This window comes from Esox lucius, chromosome 8 (genome assembly GCF_011004845.1).
Source record: "Esox lucius isolate fEsoLuc1 chromosome 8, fEsoLuc1.pri, whole genome shotgun sequence".
NCBI lineage: Eukaryota > Metazoa > Chordata > Actinopteri > Esociformes > Esocidae > Esox > Esox lucius.
The window spans coordinates 14741182-14758603 of NC_047576.1; the positions used below are offsets into that span (position 1 = coordinate 14741182).

Below are 17422 nucleotides of genomic sequence, written 5' to 3' on the forward strand. Positions count from 1 at the left end.
AGGAACATTGCTACATGCACTTTTCACTGTAGAAGAATTATCAGAACCTCCTGTTGTCAGAGACATTTTTCTCCTCTATATCTTGTCCCAGTGATGTTACTGTCATTTGGCTCGTCTACCCTTGAAGTTGTTGACCAGCGATCAAAGGCTGGGAATCAGTTTCAGTGGTACAGCCTATTATCATATTCCCTTGTTTATACTCCTATTACTCTGTTGATACACAGCGGCTTCCACCCTAAAGACTTTTTTACACTTCAAAGCAAGCTTACAATCAGCCAATTGCTTTCTGATTTCTTTCATCTTCACATGAGACTCAAGTCTTGTCTGCACATTTTGGTGGAATTAGTTTTCCACAAATTTGAAATCCAGCATAACTGTCTGTTTTAGAGTTCTCTCCAATCCTGTAAGTAATGAATGTCTTCAACATACTTGGACCGACTTTACTTTGACTGGTGAAGATCTGTGAGTTTGTCAACTTTGACAAAAAGTCAAAAAAAAGTCCTCTTTCTGGCCTACTTTAGCCTTTCTGGAAGTAGCATCCCAATAAATCAAAACAACAGCATGGCACATCTACAACTTCCGTATTATCTTTTGACTGATACTTTGCTCTAGACTGTGCCTCCAGTGCAATTTTACTGGAAGAGGGTTGTTCACTGACCTACCAGCAGGACCATTGTCAGAAGTGGATGTCTTGTCTTTGGAAACCATGGTCTGAGCAAATACCTTGTCACTTATCTCAGATTCAAGAGTGGATTGGATGGAGCAGGAGGAATATTAGCTCATAGGCCAATAGCTGCTGTCAGCCTCACTAGTAGTGGTGCTATTGTTTCTTTACTCTGGAGTGTCCACAATGATTTTGACACACCTGCCGCCATCATTGTTACCCAGGTGCATAGACATGCACACTTTGCAGTCAGATGGTAACTCTACACGATAACATAAGAAATCAATTTCATAAATAGATTAAATATCAGAAACAATAGCTAACATAGTAATCTAAACACTGCTGTGGCTTCTCCTATTATCTACTCCTGCCAGGTTCATTGTGCCAAGTGTTCTCCAGTAGATCATCCAGGTCATGATCTAACCAGCTATCCCTTGTGAGAAAGGATGTGGCTAGACCAAAGGCTGAACTTTCACTAGGGACAGGGGGACATGATCCCTACACTTTCAGAAATCACCACCCCTACACACACACACATAATTGGTGGACTTCACTGATAAGGCAAACATAAAATATATTATACAAAGGTTAAGCTTTGTCATGCCTCATATTAGCTAAATGTGATGGTGACAGCAGTCCCAGCAGGGACAGCCACCGGAGACAGATCTGTTAGAGTGGAGGTGAATTTTGTAATGTAACATAAACATAATGCCTGTTTTAGTCATTTCTATTAAAATGAAATTGCACTCTCACCACAAATCATTGCATCGCGTTTTCTACAATATTACTTGTAAATGTATACTATTGGTAAAATCTGCAACCAAACAATGATGCACCTTTTCTAGCTTTTTTTTTCTAGCATTTTGAAGTTAAAAAATTTGACCCCCCGCTCTTTGCCTCACAATGGTTTCATCCAGTGCCCCCCAGCCGTAGCACGTGGAGCAGGACACAGTGCGTGTGTGGGAATCTGACTTTATGAGTTTGTAGTTGGTGACTGTAGTTCAAAGTATATGTTATACATTTCTTTACTTCTAACACGCAGTACAATAAAACATTTCTAACTGTCGCCAGCCTTCATTTTTGCTGCATTGAATTACAGGTCACACTTTGCTGACGTTTGCCAGCAAGTTACAGTACATCCAGCGTTCGCAGCTGTTCGAATTCGAGTTAATGAGACAAGCTTGCAATGCAACGTATTTAGTGTTCCTTAGCTGGCGAAGTCAAAGTGTTCGTGTCTATCGTCTGAAAGGCACTAAGTGCACGTAGCAAACGTGAGGTTTTTCCAGTATTTTATGTTGGTAAGGTTCACACACAATAGCTGAATTTGAAGAGCTACATACCGAACAAATCGATAGCGCAAAGTAAAACAGTATACCAGCACTACTTTTGGTGTCCCCAAAATAATTGCTCTAGAGAAAATGTCATGTAATTGTCCAAAAGTTGATTTTCGCCCCTGGACGTGACACTTTATATACATGACAGCGAGACTGAGTCGTGAACGTGCCACATATGGCGCGTTTAGTCAGATGCTCTTAGCAAAATGCATTGTGCCATTTGGACGGGTTATTAGAGGCTTTACAATGGGCGTTTCAATCGGCCTATTTAAGCAGAGACATTATCTGTTGTGGACTATTGTTCATAGTAGGCCTAAATAAACATCTAAATACGAATTCAATTTCTACACTCGATTTTTCAGAACAAAAACAGATTGAATCATTATTAACCACGGAATATATTAAACTATAATAGACTATACGTCTTGAAATGACTAACCGGATCTCCCTGCCACTGAATAAACATATTTTGAAGACTTAAAACCTTAATAAACATCAAAATAAAAAAATATATTTTGGACCAAGCGTTCCAGTCGGAAAGGGGAGGTGTATAACATTATTTGTGGCGTGTATAGATGTATCATGGGCTTCATACCCGTAACACTGCGATTGGTGATCAGTCTCAATTACCTCGTCCCATGGCCATATGATCAGTTCAGCAATTTCCTAAATTCAACACACCTTGTCTTTCAGGTAGGATCTAGGGTTGCCTCCACTCTCTTAACTGATTGGCTTAGCAAAATGTAAAGCTGTGTATATATATATTTTTAAATGTCACAGTTTGCCTCATTTGAGAGATGGTCACCTTGAGGTTCAGCACTGGAAGGTATGGTTGCGTTATTTCAAACTCTGTAGGCTTTTTTTTATGGACCTGGCTTTTTTATTAATCTGTAGATGTAATATGATTATTTGTTATTCATGTTATATGAATGTTTATATCACCTTAGACTTGTCACTTAGCAGAAACCCTAATTCTATCAGCCTAATTTTGTCAAAAACCTGCTTGAATGAAATTTGGTGTAACTTTATGCCATATGGCATAACAGCCCATGGCCTGTTGACTGTTGATAGCATTTTTCTCAAACTAATTCTGTTTCTCTTATTTTATAGGCTCTTTGACTAGGAGTGCAAAGAGGACAACTCTGTCATCAAGATGCAGCTTCTGAAGACCATATAATGACTGAAGTGTTCATGTAATCTTATGAAATAAAGTGAATGTGTCTGGTTGAGTCAAATTATGAGGCTACTGGGGTGGAGAATTCTGCAGCATATGTCTCATGTTACTGAACAAGATGATCAGAACTGAAATCCTTAGACTTGGAAGTGATTACTATACCTGTAAACAAATTGAACGCAGTTGAATTCCAAGAACCATATTAAGTAGAACTGCAGCAGGCTATAGTGCAGTATCAATACAGCAGATGGGAGGTAGTGTAGCGATTAGCCTATTGAGCTCAAAAGTCCTAAGTTTAATTTCTTAACCGATTGTTAATATACTAAAAACATTGATATGATTAAAAATGAAACATATCTGAACAAGTCCAGGCCAGTATTATGAGAAACATTTTCACTTTGGACTGAATAAGCCCCACTTACACACAACGCACAAGGCAAATGGCATTCTAAATAACGTACATGGTTGCGATATGTGGGGCTTTCTCGCGACAGCTTGCTTTAGCCATCCAACATGGCGTCGTAGGGACGATGTTATTGTTGTATTAGCTACGTTAAGCTAGCCATGCGACGATAAGTGAATTCCTGCCGATGTATTCAAACTAAAAAAGAACCAAGCATAACGAACTGTCTGTATCAATTCTGCGGGTATGAGACAGGTCTGGGAAGACGATGCTGAGATCCACCGGTTTCTTCCGTGGGATTGACTGCCCGTTTTACACGGATAACGTTAGCTGCAACGGGAAAACAAAAAGCAACAAAGATGGGTGCAAAAGACCTTACTGTCATTTCAGACACAGCAAACAGAGACGATCTTATGTATCAAATGAGATTAAAAAATCAAAAGAACTTTACTCCATACAAAAGGGTGAGTTGCTTTCTGTTGTAGTCATGTATTGTTAGCTAATTTGCTAACGGTACTCGCTACTACTGTACGTAGCTATCCGGCTGTGTGTTTAGCCAGGTTTAACGTTATGTCGCAGTGTCTGTATAGTGCTTTAATGTTTAACAATCATCAGATTAGAAAACCTTTAAGCACTGTGCAATTTATTTTGGATACATTATGTTGAGGTTATTGATGATGCCTTGAACCGAATATGTTGGTTGTTGAAAATACCATTTAAACCTTATGTCTCTTCAGTTTAGACAGAATGGAACAACTATAACTCAACTGAACTATAAGAATAGTGTGAAACTGTACTTTGCTAATCGTAATCTATATATTTTGTCTCTCCAGAGCAAGGTGGCTATGACCCATTCAACCCAGAGGTAGTGAGACCTGAGGAGCAGAAGAATGGGGAGCCTGCTTCTGCAACAGTGGATGTTGGTGCCCTGGAACTTGAATTGGTTAACCGTGCCATCGAAGAGGTACGCAGTGAGGTGGAGTGGGAAAAGAAGAAGCTCTCACGAATCGGGGACCAGGAATATGACCCTACCAGCAGTTCTCCCAAATTGGTTATCAAACAGCCAAAACCAGTCTCACAAACAGGGGACCAGAAATATGACCCTACCACCAGTTCTCCTAAAACGGTGGTTAAACGTCCAAAACCACCGGCTGCTGCATCTCACTTGGCGTATGATCCAGGCAGATACCAGATGACCTCAACGGTGGATTACAACCCCACCCCTCGCTCCAGTAAGTACACCTTGGACCCTGAGGGCAAGAACATCCATGCCAGCTCCATGGAATATGTGCCCACGTCAGTTACCAAAACCGCTGTGAAAAATCCTACTCCTGAAATACCCTCTTCCCCCACTAGTCCTAAGTACTCCTCTAATGCATCCCCCTCCAAGAACAAGTACACAGTGGATCATTCTAAACCATCCACAGACATGGAATATGACCCTCTCTCCAACTATTCAGCTAAAATTGCTGGCAATAATAAGAAAGACCAGAGGACATGTGCTTCTAAGGGTGAAGGGAAAAAGAGACTTCACCATTCAGGGACAGAGAAGCGATCAACGGATGAGGAATACGTCCCGACCATTAAGAAGCCTCGACAAGTGATACCGGACCCACTGAAGTACACCGCCCGTTTTTCTGAGTCTGATGAGGAAAGCTCTGGGACGGAGTATCGGCCCACCTCTTTAAGCCGCCTGCAAAGGAGGAAGAGCAGCAGTGGGTCAGTTGAGGAGGCCACTGTTCCAGATAAAGGGGAGAGGACAGAGGCAGCCCCGGTTAGGTTAAAACAACACAGTAGACAGTATTCTAAAGAGCAGGAGGACGCCGCGCCCTGGGAGTCGGAGGACTCAGAGAACCACGAAGTAGCTAGGCAAAGAGACAAGTCAGTGACAGAAAAAGTGCCAGCTAAAACGATCCATACAAAGAGCAGCAAAGTAGAGAAGGTGCATACATCTGAAAAGGAGTCAAGTAAAAGGACTGGTGTTGGTGGTGGGGGCAGCGGTAAAGAGAAAGTAGCAGGGGATGGTAAGAAAAAATCTGATTCAAAGAAATTAATCCATGAATCTGACAAAAAGGACAGCAAGAATCAGGCAAAGAAGGATGAGAAAAGAAAGATGAAGGATAAATCCATAGACAAAAGCAAGAAAGAGGGAAAGGAAGAAAAAAGAGGCGACGGAAAGAGTAAGATCAGGGCAGACAAAGCAAAAGGAGTGTCAAGTAAGAGAGAAAAGGGGGATGGTGACAATAAAACATCCAAGATTTCAGACAAGGAAAAGGGCTCTTCTAAATTGAATGAACACAAGAATGGTAATCATGACAGCAGTGGAAAAGAGAAGGACCCCAAGAAAGTTGGGAAAGCGAGTTCCAACAGCAGTAAATGCAAGGTGAAGAAAAGTGACAGCAGCTCCCCCAATGGCAAGACGGGTAAGGTGAAACAAAGATCTCTGAGTCACGTTGATCTGTTTGGGGATGAAAGTGCAGATGACAAAAGTGAGGAGGAGGAGGAGGAGGAAACAATTGTGAGGAAGTCAGCTGCTGCTTTCAAGAGAGGCAGTTTAAATAAGAGGAAGGTCTCTGAGCTCACCCCCTCATCCTCCGAGGATGAGGACGCTGGTGCGGAAGATGACAGGGGCTATGATGACACGTATGGTGTGCGTGTGGACTACTCCGGTCTGCAGGTGGATCTGGACTTTGACCTCGATGATGATCCAATGGAAGAGTGCTTACGGATCTTCAATGAGTCCAAGGATATTAAGACTGAGGACAAGGGAAGACAATTGAAGGTACATATTGACATCTGGCTCAATTCATTATAGGTTGTTTTCTATAATATTTCCTTGGACTAGCTTTCACTGAAGTTTGGGATGTTCATACAGGTATGTACTGGTATCATTTTCTTTAGAATGGGACTAAATGGTATTTGTTTAGGTCTGACTTATTATATTAGTGTATTGTTTCAAAAGTTAATTTGTCTCCATTCTCAGCTCTCTAAAGATTCAGAGGATGAAGAGGCCACAGATAACAATCTGACCACTCTCTTTCCTGGTCAGAAGAAGAGGGTTTCACATTTTTCTGCAAAAGGAAGTGTGAGTTGGTTTTCTGGTATTTAACCAGCCTTATGTTGTTACCACCTTTGTATAAAATAATCAAATACAAACTGGATAACATTTTTCAGACTGAGGTGACCCCGAAGCCTCCGCCATACAGGAGGCTTACTGCCCAAGAGATCTGTTACCAGCGCATGCAGATTGCCCAGCAGCAGGCTGCCCAGCTTGCTGCAGCCGTTAAGACCGCCTCTGCCACCGCACCCAGACCCAGGCCCACCTCGAACCCCTTCCCCGGGGAGAGGAAGAGAGTAGCGCACCGCCCCACCCCTTTACCATCCTCCTCCAAGTCCGGTAAGAATGCTCGGAATAACACCAGTCTTTTACACCATATTGTCAGGTCATCTAAAAAAAGAGTTTGTATCAGTCAAAAGTTTGTGCACACCTATTTTACCCAATGTACGATAATAGTGAAGACCTCAAACGTAGCAAAAAAGTGTGTAAAATTGATGTATATTTTAGATTCTTTAAAGTAGCCACCTTTTGCCTTGATGACAGCTTTGCACACTCTTGGTATTCTATTCTATATCAGTTGAAATAAGAAGCACAATTCAAAGCAACATTTTGTTTATTTGATTTATTCCAGGGTACACAGGTACAGAAATGACAAAGCATTGGGTGATTGTGGTATATGAATATCGGCATTGGCCAAGATAGTGTGTGTTTGTATGCCTGTGTGTTTTTTAGGTCTAACTATACTCATGGGGACCAAATGTCCCCATGAGTATAGTAAAACCAGAAATCATTTCCCCATGAGGCAAAAGTCAATTTCCGGTTTAAGGTCAAACTTAAAATTCATTTTAGAGTTAGAATTGGGATTTCTTTAAGGTCCAGGCATTGTTGGTTAAGTTTAGGGTTAAGGTTAGGCATTACATCTAGGTAAAGTTTAGGCATGAATGTTACTTTATTGAGGTTAGGGTTAGGTTAAAGTTAGGGTAAGGGTTAGGGTTAGGTTTAGGGTTAAGATTAGGGCAAGGGAGCATGCAACTTATTTTTTTCTGGTCCCCATGAGGGTGGCCATACAAACTTGTGTGTGTGTTTATATGCATATTTAATGCTGGCGCAATAATATGAAACCAGAAAGTTTAATGAAAGTCGTGTGATAATTCTTTCTCTATCTAGCTGCAGGGCTTGCAGAGGCTAAGCCAGCGGGCAGCAGAGTGTTGTCTCCGGTGAGGACCCTCCCAGGAGGCCTGTCTGTGAAGGCCCAAACATCAGCTGGAATCCTGTCAAAGACCACCACCACTGTCGTACAGAAGAGAGTGGCACACACTCCCACAATGAAGGTAATTCCAGGCATTTATATAGAGTCACAACAAATCTAATCGATGCATAACATCTGGTGCCCGGCACTGAGGTTTCACAGCAAACAGCCTGTAAAATCTACATTCTTTCATCTTCACAACATCGCCAAACTCAGACCTTCCCTCTCCTGTCCTGCTGCTGAAGCCCCAATACATGCATTCATAACCTCCCGCCTGGACTACTGCAAGTCCCTACCTACTGGCATCTAATCTACATCCCTCCAAAAACTCCAAATGGTTCAGAACTCTGCGGCCAGACTACTCACTCACACCAAGTCCCGGCAACATATCACCATTAACCTCTCTCTAAAACCATCTGTGACTCTGAGACTATCCCCATCTTCCAGCAACGCACCAAGACTCATCTGTTCCAAATCACCTACCCATAGCCACGCCAAATCTCACACGCTCAATAGTCGTTGTTCTCTCATAGTGTTTATTTGGTTTCTGTTTGTTTTCTGTTCCATGTCACTATTGTACAGCGTCTTTGGGTCCCTGAAAAGCGCTATATAAATATAATGTAGTATTATTATTATTATTAGCATTCGTTTGTCCAACAGGTTGGTTTTTGGAACAGCACCGAGGTGGACTAAATGTGACAGTGTGACTGTCATGACAAATTACCCTGTTTCCCATTTTATCTATTTGCATATTTATAGCTGTCATCAGAACTTAATGTTAGATTCTGGGCACATGAGTAAAAACACTGTGCGTCTTTGGGTTTTCAGTAATTCGGTGAAGTTATCCAAAACCAAATGCCCCTGTACGTGCAGGTAATTCCACAATAACTGGTTGTGCCAAGTTAAGCTGCGATGGCGGCAAACAAAACACTTCCTATAGTTGTTTACTAGTCTCTTAAATCATAGGAATTTTGGCCCTACTCTTCCCAGCAGAAGTGATTTCTGAACGGTTGATTGGATCATGTGACAAAAGCATTAGTTTAGTTTGGATTATGCTTGCTAGTTGTACAAAGGGGATGCCACGTAGCTGCAGCTTTTTGCTTACTTTTTGCTGAAGGTGTTTGACAAAGCATTCAAGAAGCAACTTTGTTGCAAGCGACCAAAACTGAGTGATTCTTGTTTTCAGAGCTCTGCAATGAGGCGTCCTGTGATTCCCACCGAGTTTGGGGCGAAAGTGCCCACTAACATCCGTCAGCGCTACCTCAACAACTTTATAGATGAGTTTCTGAAATTCTGCCCCTCTGAAGACTTGGCCTTCCAAATGGTATGTGTGAGAGGTTTGAACAAAATATATAATTAGAGTGGTTGCACTTCCATATATAAAATATTGTGGCTGCACTTTCTCTGGGTTTTTGAGTAAAATCTGGATCCGTTGCCACAGCCACTTTAATGAAATTCATCTCTGGCTAATGTGTGTCCTCTTAGCACTGCTGGTGGTGAGTCTGAAAAGGCTGGAGGCATAATGTCTAAATATTTAATCTGGGTTATAGTTGTAACTGCTGACTGTCTCTAGGCCTTGGAAGAGGAGAAGGTGGTGTATGACCGGAGCAGCAGTAAGAACATCTACCTCAATGTGGCAGTCAACACACTGAAAAAACTGCGCAGCAAGAGCAGCGCCCCGGTTCCAGCCGTTGCCAGTATGTCCCTGACACTGTACCCGTGTAACAGTTTGTCTGGCGGAGTTGTTTTGTCATTTTACAGTGGCACTGATCTAGGATAACATTTCCAAAAATGACAGCCTTTATCGTAACAATCACCAGTGCCTAATCAGCCAGCCCGTCTCACAGGGAGCCCCGCAGTGGCGGGGAACAGGAAGGCCCAGTCCCATGAGGAGGTGCTTGGGGGACGGCTCGCAGCCAAGACCAGCTTCACCATCAACAGGACCGGCAAGCAGCTGGAGGAGAAACTCAGCGGTGAGTAGCTGGTCTTCTATTGGTTGGAGGTGGTGTTACTTGTTATAGAGGTTTAATTGGGTTTGTATCGACTGTCCGGCTGCAGGTGTCATTCTGTACAGGAAACTAAAGGACTATCTGATGACGGAGGAACAACTTAAGGAGCATGGATACCCTAGGCCACATCCTGAACGCTCTGGTAGAGCGGTGGTTCACAATCTACCAGAGAAGAAGAATGTTGATGGTATGTCCCCCCCAAAGCACCTACGTTACATTTGTACATTTTAGTCATTCAGCAAATGCTCCCATACAGAGCAATTTACAGAAGTGATTGCATCAATGTTTGTACTTGGGACTCTTGTTGTAAAGCCCCACCAGACGGTGGTAAAACGCTCCTGCCCCACATTAACAGCACAGACGTCTCATTGCGATCGTCCCACTGAAACACATTAGAAAAAACACACAGCGCTGGCCCTGGTGCAACCGCACCCCCCATAGCTACGTCAGTGATTGTTCGTCACGATGGCTGGTTCTTTCTCTCTCACCCACACATTTAACACCTCCAAAGAGAAAATGCATAGATTTATAAAATCGATTTCTGGAAGAATGTACTTCATATCGTCCAAACAAGAATCCCAATAAATGGGGAAGTATTTTTTCCCCCGGGCCTAGTTGCATGCACCATGCTATTCCAGCTGAGCTACGAGGGTTGTCTTATGGGATATAGTCTCATTTAGTAGGCGCATAAAGGAAGATGTAGGGACTTACATGGACTCTGGGTCACTCCTGCCTCAATGGTCATCCTACTGCATGTGACAAACTCATTGCCCACACAGCCAAAATGCAATACAAAAATAATAAAAGCTATCTGAGGAGAGCTTTTGACATGCAAAGATGCAAACCGAACCCTTCCATTCTGTAACTCTCTAGTGGTTTTTCTTACAATGAGACATCATTGCAGGGACATAATTAATGCAGAATTGGTTTGTTTTGCTAAAGACCCATTTTCCAGTGTGGGGTCTTAGAGCTTTCAGCACAGGTGGTGACACTGTCACCTGCCACTGTGCTGCTTAGAAGCCTAATGCAGTGGACAGGCTAGTATTGCTAGCAAGTAATGTGTAACGGGCACTTGGGTGTGCATTGAACTAGCCACAAAGTGAAGCATGATTGGGACTCTACATTGTTTTTTGTAACTTAAAAAAAAAAAAAATTCTGCAGTAGGCCTACATTTTTAACTATTTTTAATCAGGTCTCTGATGATAATATACCGACTTCAAGTTTGTTTTGAATTGGGTTTGGGATCAGAGTTGTTCTGATAGTTGATCACATTGTTCCCCGGAACGGTTTCTTTCTAAAGCATTTTCCAAGGTGTGCTGTCGATGTGGGGCAGAGTATAAGATCAACGCCAATGGTGGCTGTGTTCGCAAGGAAGAGTGCCATCACCACTGGGGCCGTCTGCGGAGACATAAAGGTAGGGCTGTCCATCACGTCTTACAAGGTTGCGATTATTTACATACTTTAAAGAGAACGACGACCTGAACGTAGTCTAATATGTTCAGTTAGCCTAGCAGGACCTTTTAGGCCGCGCGTGTGTCTGTGTGTTAACAGTATCAGGAGGCTGGGAGACCAACTACAACTGCTGTTCCGGGGCCGTGGGCTCTCCAGGCTGCTCAGTGTCTACGGTAACACACCAAACAGTTTGTCTCCTTTGGATTCATGTGAACAGGACCCAATGGCAGTGTTATTTCAGACAGGGCAGGGTTGTCCGTTGCTCGTTTGTGAGTGCTACTCATTGGACTCGAGGACGCCCCTTCGAAACAGAACAGCTTCTCGGTCTTTATTAATAAACGCTGCCTCCTGTGTTCCCACAGCAACATGTTCAAGATGGACGCAAAGAGTCTCTGGACGGCTTTGTTCAGACCTTTGAGAAACAGCTGCCCGCGGATGGCAACGGGGGTGTCTACGCCCTGGACTGTGAGATGGTCAGCTGGCTGCTGTGCTGCTTTATCTAGGCCACAGTTAGACTGCTGAAGGTTGTTTTTAATAGCCTGTCGTGTGTGTTCTGGTTTCTCCAACTCTCCTCTGTAAATAGTGCTACACAAAGCAGGGTCTGGAGCTGACCCGGGTGACCGTCATCAACTCTGAGCTGAAAGTCATCTACGACACGTTCGTCAAACCTGAGAGCAAAGTGGTGGACTACAACACACGGTGGGGGTCTTCCAGGAGACAGGAAACCTTTGTTCTGTCTGGAGCTACAGCTAGCATGTGAGCACACGGAGTGACATTGTTGGTGGTGTTCTGTGCAGGTTTTCGGGTGTAACAGAGGAGGACCTAGAGAACGCCACCATCACCCTGAGAGATGTGCAGGCGGTGATGCTCAACATGTTCAATGCTGAGTCCATCCTGATAGGGCACAGCCTGGAGAGTGACCTGTTTGCCCTCAAGGTGCACATGCACACATGGTCCCTCAAGTCTGTGCGTGTATGCATACGTGTGTGTGTGTGTGTGTGTGTGTGTAATTTAAATCCTCTGCTGTTTATATAGATCATTCACAGTACTGTAGTGGACACGGCCATCATTTTCCCCCATCGCCTGGGCTTGCCTTACAAACGGGCCCTGAGGAACCTTATGGCAGACCATCTCAAACGCATCATACAGGACAGTGGTGAGAAGCTACACCCCTCATTACGCTGCTTATTATTATTAATATATGCATGAGCATATTGATCGCATGTCAACAAATCTCCTTTTCCTGGATTCAGTCGACGGCCATGACTCCAGTGAGGACGCTTGCGCCTGCATGCAGCTCATGATGTGGAAGATCCGTGAAGACGCCAAGGTGAAGAGATGACCTCTGCACTCCCTGTTCTTCCTCCCCCTAGCCGGACTTCTGTGGTGAGAGGGAATGCAAAGGCCCAGGGGGAGAACGGTTTGTCTGCGAGGCCAGCAGCTCGGCACTTGAGTTCCCCCGAGTGCGTGGCGTCTTGACAGTGACAGAGCGAGGCGGCGAGAAGGGGCTCCCCAGAAGAGATCCGCACAGGCGACAAAGTCACTGTTAACAGATGCAGCTCGGCCTTGTTAGAGTTAAACGGAGCAGGAGCCCTACATAGAGCATGGAGGGCAGGAATCAGTGTTTTTATTTACAGTTCAAGTTTATTTAGGAGATCCAATAATTGTCACCAGTTTCTGTTGGTATGCATTCTCCCCCCCACCCCCCCCCCCCCCCACAATCTATTTTTGAAACATTGGGGTTGGGGGGTGTTCGGTGGACATTAAGTTACATTGAAGTTTCTTGTCAAATAAACATTTAAAGAAAATGAAGTGGACAGACCTGTCAAGAAAGTGATTATGTTTGAGTTATGGTGACAATGCTTTAGCTGCATCCTTGGCCCAACTTGCACTATATAAATGCTCTCTTTTTGTATTGGGCAAAAAGTACCTCATCTGCGTTGTTGAATGAATACAGTACTTACGACTAAAGACGTTGTGCATTGTTGTCTAGACATGGCTATTCTCAGACACAATGTTACCATCCGACTTGCACATCAAACTGCACTTGGTGCCTCGATGTTGGTGTTTAGACACTGTACCACATCGTTACTGTAATGACATTAAATGTGGTTAATCTCTTAGTATTTTGGTGTCTCTCAAACTTGATTCATCACGACAGACTTGGTCAGCCACCAAAAGCTAAATGAGTGTCTACAATTGTACTTGTAGAGTTGATTTAGAGGTTGTGTTGAATCATCAGATTATATCTCAGTGTTCTGTGCACTGCATGAACGTGAACTTAGGCTACTTTTATACTCACACAACTTATTACTTCCAGGATATTTAGAAAAATGATGTCCATGTTATGCAGCAATTAGTTATTCAATGCAGTCAGATATTAAAATGTTTAAATTAACTAATGCCTATGCATTTATGTTAAATATGGTATAACATTATGGTTAAAAAAAAACTTGTGCTGTAAATATGCTGTAAGTTTTTTCTTTTTGTATTTGTTTATTTTGGCTTTTTCTATTAAAAGATTAAAAATACCTTGTTTCATTCTTTCAAAAGTAAACCTTATTTCTGCCTATTTAAAAGCAGGTTTAAACTTTAACTTTAAAAGCAGGTTAAATTTAAAAGCAGGTTTAACATTCACTGAATGTCTATGTGAAAATGTGGGTGCGTCTTTTTTGCGTTCATAGAACTGTGTATGCTTGCCATTGCAGCTGTCCTGTCAGTGTGGGTCTTCCTTACGGCAGGTGCGCTGGTATTAAATCTCCTTTTCTCAGCAGATGTGTCAGGGACACGGAACGGGAAAGAAATGCTAAATGAGGAGGCCCATCCTTTCTTTTACACCAGGTTCCGCATGTTTGCCTATTGAGCTTCTCCCGTCACATGTCAGCATGCATTTCCCTAACTCAAGCCAGAGATCTCTAGAACCCAGGTATTAAAGACCCAGTTAGCACAGATCAATATCCACACAAAGTTGTAGTGACAGGATGGGGTAATTCCTAGGGTTTGAGTTTAGCAGACTTTAGCATGTGGGGCAAAGCAGCTTAGGGGTCTTAATTATCAATATCGATCAGTGCTCTATGATCACTTTTGACTGCTGGCGGTAGTTAGAGGTTGAGGTTGGGAAGGTGGGAGGCCTCACACTGACCTGACTGAGAACAATCTGTATTATCCCTCACAGAACAGGAACCAGCTAACCTCATAGTGAGACGTACATCTGTTTTGTTTTATAACCTTTGATTTCTTAATCAAATATTTCAGAAACGTTGCTTAGGTTTCATTTTAATCTTATAAATCTTTGACTTTTACACTTGTATCATTTGTTCATTAATTTGTTAATTCATCAAAATAACTCCCATTGCTAGCCAGATGCATATGAAGCCTATGACTGAGGCCTATATTTAAAGTGGATTATGGCTGGTGTTTGGCGAGGCAATTTTAAAGGTAATATGCGTGAGCTCCTGCCTCTAGCCAGCCCTCGGCTGCAGCACTTGACCCTTCAGCCAGTTCCACTTTCCGTCATTAACTCAGACTCATATGCGGCCCAATTACGTGACTGGTTTTTACTCTTATTGATCTGTTAGCAATGTCTGTGGCAAAGCTCCCTAGGGGTCGGCTGAAGATCATATGAAGTTAATCGTCTCGAGGCTTCATAAGAATGGAATTACTAATGCCCAGTTAACCAAAATCAATGACATTCAGTGACCTCTGTGCTCCTCTGTAGATATTTTACACTAGATCTATTAGATGAGATTGAAAGATTTGTTTGAAGTTGGTTCAAGAGTTTAATGGGTAGTAGTTATAAATAGTATGTTTTGTGAGAACAGTCTGCAGAGGTTTGCAACATTTGCATTGTCACTGAGATATAGCACTGTTCCTTGTTCTTACGCCACATAAGTTTTAGTCTAAAGCAGTAATCTAGTAGTAAAAGACAACACAGATGCCCCTATAGCTCCATTATTGGGCTTCTGTGTCTGTGAGGTCATTGTCAGTCTGCGCTGTGTGTGTGTCATAGCTAGTGTCAGGGCTCACAGCTTGATCCTGGAACACACTGGGGCTTAAGAAGGGTTACTGACCCACGGCTCAGTATCCCTGTTCCCTGTGGGTCAAAGGGCAGCCGGCCCCATCGATTTCTCCAATGAAGAAGTCTTTAGCCCCTTACCAGGCTCTTTTCTGGACCTCATGCCCCAGTCCTGACAAGGCAGGCCTGAAAGCCTCTGTATTGTGTTGGTGTGCCGATCGATCCAGTTGGTGTCCAAGGGGCCTTTCCTTTGAGCAGCTCTTCCACAGATAACTGACAACTACAAAGCTCCACTCTTGACAGGCGCTTGTCAATACAAATGTCCACTATTGATAAGTAATTAAAGAAAGGGGAAAAGCGAAAGCGGTGCTTTAGGCGATGCTCCACTGACTGCTGCTCTGAAACATCTGTTCAACTGGAGACATTAAAAAAATATTTCCACAAGACAAAATCTGCCCCCCTTTGCCCTCTCTTGACTTCCCTGTAGTTTTAACCATCTCAGGAATATGAAAACACTATTCAGTGGTTGGGCAGGACGAAAAAAACATTATGTGCAAACTGATGGTGTTGTGACTTCCAAATGTTTCTCCTCCAAATAACATCATCATGAAAATACAAAATTAAAATATTTGCTTTTATAGTACAATTATTCATTGGCAATGTTTATCCCTCAAAAGTCCTTTAATTTCCAGTTTATGCAAACCTAATAAATGCAATTGTTTTACAATATTAATGGATTCTTTAGCTATTGGATTTTGAATGCTGAAACCACTGTAAATATTACATATTTTTGTTTATATAAAAATAATCTTTAAAAATAATTCTCTACATCCTTTGAAACATCGTTTTCTACATGTGAGAGGTATTAAAAACAGGACGTAGCTATACCCTTATTTGAGCATGTTAAAATGATAATGCTTTCTATCAATAAAAACGGAAAGACACGGTTAACAATGGCTCCTCAGAAGCTTGTGTGCCTCACCTAAGTGTAAATCAGGTGACTGGATATTTAGGTCAGTTTTGTAAGTAGATCAATACAGAAGTACAAATGTATGGTTTTGGTACAGGTGTCAGAAGTTTTTTTCTGTTACATTTTTCCTGAACAGAACCAGTATTTCTATGTCACCACTCATTCCACTCCAATACACATTGTTTTTAGACCTCAATAGCTGAATGTGACATCTGTAAATTGCCATTTTTACCCGTATACACTTAAATCGTTTTAATAACAGACTTGGCATCAAGTCTCAATCATCTAAATGAAACTATTGTAGTATCAGTCTACAAAAGTCCTGTGATTAAATCTCACTAAACCTGGGAAAGTTACAGGTGAAAACAAATAATGCCATTGAATATAATATCACTCGGACGCAATAGCTGTCCTACCCAACACAACCTACTTTACTAACAGTCTGTTAAAAGTTGCATGCAAGCCAGTGAAGCTCCAATCACCTCCACCAGAAGAATTTATGACACAACTCATAAAATATAACACATTGCGTGAATATGTTAATTCCTGGATTTGTACAACATGGGGGCCTGGATTTGAGTATTTTTATATGGTTCAGTGTTATACCCAAATTAATCCCACTAAATTATGTAATACATCATGTGTAATAACAGAATGGTAAAGTTCCATGTGATGAAAGATTGGAAGGCACGCCTGGAAAAATTCTCAGCAGACACCCTGTTAATGGGGATAGTGGCTACCATTCTCATTTCAGACCAAAAATGTGGTAATTTAAAAGGTTATGGGTTTAAAAAGGTTAAAATGAACCAGATGGGAAAATGTAATATCATGTCAACTCATTGCAGACCTAATTTACTTCTGTCTGCCTGCTTATATCTGCTTGATTGTGAAATCAACAGAGATGGGCAAAGACACATCACAATGTATTTTAAAATAAGATACCAAATACCTTAAAATTAAGTGTATCAAAATAAAATACAAAATACAGCAGCCACACCAGGTATCAAATACATATATGTATCAAACAAATAATTCATCAGAAGGCACCTTTATTCATAGCAATGAGTTTCTAATTCTAATTATTAATTTGATTG

The 17422-nt window shown here is 42.3% G+C and overlaps 1 protein-coding gene across 2 annotated transcripts; it reads left to right on the forward strand.

Annotated features, from left to right (window-relative positions):
• The first annotated feature begins 2796 nt into the window (after positions 1-2796).
• rexo1 (REX1, RNA exonuclease 1 homolog) lies at positions 2797-13843 on the forward strand. 2 transcript variants are annotated; one of them, XM_010871838.5, is made up of 17 exons: positions 2797-2824; positions 3109-4039; positions 4409-6357; positions 6559-6660; positions 6750-6972; positions 7801-7964; positions 9069-9206; positions 9456-9579; positions 9703-9855; positions 9941-10078; positions 11192-11305; positions 11443-11516; positions 11706-11816; positions 11927-12042; positions 12141-12279; positions 12379-12499; positions 12597-13843. In XM_010871838.5, exons 2-17 carry the CDS (start codon positions 3844-3846, stop codon positions 12683-12685), a joined length of 3951 nt encoding a protein of 1316 aa, XP_010870140.2. In that variant the 5' UTR covers positions 2797-2824; positions 3109-3843; the 3' UTR covers positions 12686-13843. The 2 variants fall into 2 exon arrangements, with proteins under 2 accessions (XP_010870140.2, XP_010870141.2); XM_010871839.5 differs by having other exon boundaries at positions 9730-9855.
• The last annotated feature ends 3579 nt before the right edge of the window (positions 13844-17422 follow it).